Source organism: Tupaia chinensis, unplaced genomic scaffold (genome assembly GCF_000334495.1).
Source record: "Tupaia chinensis unplaced genomic scaffold, TupChi_1.0 Scaffold000078_1, whole genome shotgun sequence".
In the NCBI taxonomy this organism is placed as follows: domain Eukaryota; kingdom Metazoa; phylum Chordata; class Mammalia; order Scandentia; family Tupaiidae; genus Tupaia; species Tupaia belangeri.
The window spans coordinates 3500833-3504779 of NW_006159539.1; the positions used below are offsets into that span (position 1 = coordinate 3500833).

Consider the following 3947-nt stretch of genomic DNA (forward strand, 5'->3'; position numbering starts at 1 on the left):
GCACACCCGGCGGGTCTCCATGTTCGCGCGCTGCGCCCCCCCCAGCCGCTACACGCTGCTCTTCTCGCACGGCAACGCCGTGGACCTGGGCCAGATGTGCAGCTTCTACATCGGCCTGGGCTCGCGCATCAACTGCAACATCTTCTCCTACGACTACTCGGGCTACGGCGTCAGCTCGGGCAAGCCCTCCGAGAAGAACCTCTACGCCGACATCGACGCCGCGTGGCAGGCGCTGCGCACCCGGTGAGCTCGGCGGGGCCCGCCAGGCCCGGCTCCCGGCGGCGGGGAGGCAGGCGGGGGTTCCCTCGGGGCCGGGGATTGGCTTTCCTTCTCTGTCTCTGGCTGTCTCCCACCCTCTCCGAAAACTGCAGCCCTTGGGTCACCGAGAGCTTAGACTCGGAGGATTTTGTCTGCCTTGGCACGCCCGGGTGTCACCGGCCGGCACGAAGGGTCTTTTGTGGCTGTGGTCACGGCAAGTGGCAGTACTGGGCAGAGAGGAACAACTTGGTGTGCGCCGTTTGTAGGGGCTGGCCGCCAGAGGCTGGAAGGTCGCCTGCTGAAGTGACCTTGGGCAAGGCACACGTGGCTCCAGACGGGGTTTCCTTCTCCCGGAAAGTCAGGGCGTGAGACAGGGTGACCTCTAAAAGACTTCTCCGGTCGTAAGGTGCCTGTGGGGCGGTCTCTGGCAGCCTCAGGGGCAGCTGGGGGTGGGGTGGGGTGAGGAGCTTGCCTCCTGCTGGGGCAGGGTAGCTGGCGCTGTGTGGACAGCAAGTTAGTCTAGTCGGTGCCTGTTGGCCTGGCACCGTCTTCAGAGCCTCTGAGGGCCCAGGATAAGTTGGACTCTTACAGGCTTTGGAGAATCCCTTTGACCTTGGGTTTGCACTCATAGAAGTTCTGGAAAGTGTTTATCCAGGACCTTTGATAGCAAGCCAGGCCCAGGTGTTAGACCTGGTAAAACAGGCAGATGAAAAGCATGAGCGTTATTCCCAGTTACACAGAGCTCTGGTTAGTGGTCAGCTCACCTCCCCTGTTGGCACTCCAGCTCTGGTGCCTGTGACCTCTCCCACCTCCCTGGCCACAGTGATGGTGACAGTTCCTGAGGTCATGGCCGCCAGGGGGTTTGATTCTTCAGCTGGAAGAGTCCTTCCATTCAGTACAATGGGAGCTGCTGTTGCCAGGGACTTTCACATAGTGTGTGCCCCCAAGATCTGTTTCCTGGGTTCACGCACATCACTGGTATTACTGATGTTGTTAACATTCGAACTCACACGTATGTTCATAAATCGCCCCTTGCCTGTCTGGGACATCGGCTTGTCCGGCGGGGAGGTGCTTTGTATTTAATACGCGTTGTTGGTTTGTGTTCCGCTGAGGCCCAAAAGGAGACGTCCTTATTTGGGTTCTAGCTGTTTGGAAATGGTGGAGGCCCGAGAGCGGTCCATGTGCGCATGTCCTGGGTGGTAATCCACAAGTAGTTGAAAGCCACCTGTTCCAGTAAAAGGTTGCGAAAGTATGTCACAGGCAGGCAACAGATTGCTGGAATTTGCTGTCAGTAAAGGCATGCAAAATAAGGTTAGCGCTGGATTGTTTCCAACTGAAGCGTAAAAATCCTACGTGGGGTGGATTTTGTGTAAACATCTCCATAGAACGTTGCTCCTGCGTGGCAGATCTGGGTGAGAAGGAAAGCATCTCGCAGAGCTGACCCTCTCCAACCCTGTATAAAGGGTTGTAACTCAGCACACAGGTGTGTCTGTGTTACCTTTGCAAAGTAGTTATTTCCTGGAGGCTCGGCCTCGTGGAGTTAAGAGACATGGCTTAGGATAATATTCCTTTCTGAGGGAACCAGCAGTTAGCGTAATGGCTATATCACTGGACTCCCACATAGTCGACCGCGGTTTGCGTCCTGGACTCGGTAGCTTAAAACTCACGCCCGGCGCGTGTGCATGCGTGCCCAAGATCCCGAGAGGAGAATGGAGGAGAAGGGATTGCAGTGTGACCATCCCCCCTGGGGGGTGATTTCTCGCTTTCTGTCTCTCTGTCTCTGTCTGTCTGGCGAGTGCACGCGCCCTATAGCGAAAATCTCTCAAAAAAAATATTCCTTTCTGAATTATCTGGTGGTAATAATCACAGTCCCCCCCCCCCAGGATTTATTTGCTGTTGTGCCAGAATTCATATCTCAGTTGATTCATTCACCTGTAAAATAGGGTAGAATTTAAAAGGCTAAATGAGACTTTCACAATTTGACTTCTGATTGTGACTACAAGTTAAACACATTTAGGTCTTGTTCAAGCACACATGTGCACACGTGCGTGTACCTATCCAAAGCACGTGTTTCACAAAATAGCACTGCTTCTCTGGACAATGTTCATAGCCCAGTATGGAAGAAAGAGAATGCAGCTGTAAACCCCTCCATTTATTCCTCAGCTCACGTATGGATACAGCTCCTGTCTACCCACCTGACTGCACAGAATGACAGTCTCCCCACGAACCAGCAGCCGGTCCCCTGACTACTAGTGGTCTTCTTTCCACGGCACTGTGTTACCGTATTCATCAGGTTTCTCAAGAGGCACATTTATTCTGCTAACATAGGAGTTACCTGATTTGAAAGCTAATCAGTCCCGTAACTGCCTTTCTTCAGTCTTTCCTCCCTGGCTGTTCCAGATGGTTCTTCGGCTCCAGGCTCGCCCGAACATACCCCATCTCTGTCCTTTTACAGTCCCGTGCCGCTCCTTAGCCCAGCAGGGGGGTCGTCTGCCCCTTGTGCTCCGTCTTCTGTGGCTGGGTCCGACCATCTTCCGACCTCCAACCCCCCAGGTGTTCTTTGGGGATCTTTCTGTTTGCTGACCCCCTGCTGATCAAGTCCCTAGGACGGTGTTGGGAGAGCTTGCCTTGTTCTGAGTCCTGTCCGTCTCTGTAGTTAGATTAACCCCCCAGGAGGACCGAGATTATCCTCCCAGGCAGAGTGTGAGGTGTGCACGTCAGTGCTGAGTGACCCCCACAGCACCAGGCCCAGATCCAGACTGGATCTAGATCGGATTCGGAGACCTCTTGTGTTCCCCGTGCCCCTGGATCAGCTTCTCCGCCTGTCCTTGTCACGTTGCTGTCGTGTCTTATTTAACTGGACGCCCCCCAAATTGAACGTCCCTCGAGGGCAGGGGCTCTGTGTTCTCTTCACAGCAGAAAGGTAGCGTGCCTGGAAAGGACAGACGCTCACTAAATAGCAGTATTTGTTTCATCAGTGGCACCTGACGGGTGCCCCATACTAAGAGCGATTCTGTTTTCTCCAAGATGCATTCTTACGAAGAGCTGGATCTTATTTTACCTTGCAGGTTTAATGTCCATGAGCAGAACCATAGACAAAAGAGGTCCGCAAGTGTTGGCATGAGGTCCGATCTCCACCGTATCTGTTATTTTGGTGTTCTTGCGACGCCGAAGTGTCTGTATTGAACAGAATAGTAATGCTAGCACTCTGTGTTTCTCTTCACCGTTATCCACTTCCGGGCTGGGCCAGCTTCTGTGTGTGATGTAGTGAGAGGCCCAGCCCCTGCTAGAGGGCTTCACACCTAAATACTACCAAGTGTGCAGACCCCCATGCATGGATAAGGGCAGTGAGTTCCCTCCAAGAATGGGTATTAAGGTGTGCAAGTAGTCTAGAATAAAGTTTCCGGAGGAAGTAGAATCGAAGGCAAGCAGAATGGTCGTTACTGTTTGGCCAAGAGAGAAATGGTATTATTTTACGTTTTTGCCATAAGATGCAGGCACTTGCCAGGGACTGACGGAGAAAGGGAAAGTGAGACATCATTCCCTGGGGATGGGAGTGTTGCCAGACCACAGCCCCTTCTCCTCCATTTCTTCTTGGCATTTTGGGCACACATGCACATGCGCCTGGTGTGCTTTTCTTTTCTTTTCTTTTTTTTTTTTTTTTTTTTTGGGGTTTTTTTGATTGGGTT

At 53.0% G+C, this 3947-nt stretch overlaps 1 protein-coding gene across 1 annotated transcript in view; it reads left to right on the plus strand.

Annotated features, from left to right (window-relative positions):
* The first annotated feature begins 19 nt into the window (after nt 1–19).
* Nucleotides 20–3947, plus strand: part of ABHD17C (abhydrolase domain containing 17C, depalmitoylase) — a 43893-nt gene continuing 39965 nt past the window's right edge. The window contains exon 1 of the mRNA XM_006142645.2: nt 20–243. Within this exon, the coding sequence (XP_006142707.1) occupies nt 20–243 (224 nt within the window). The remainder of the gene's footprint in view (nt 244–3947) is intronic.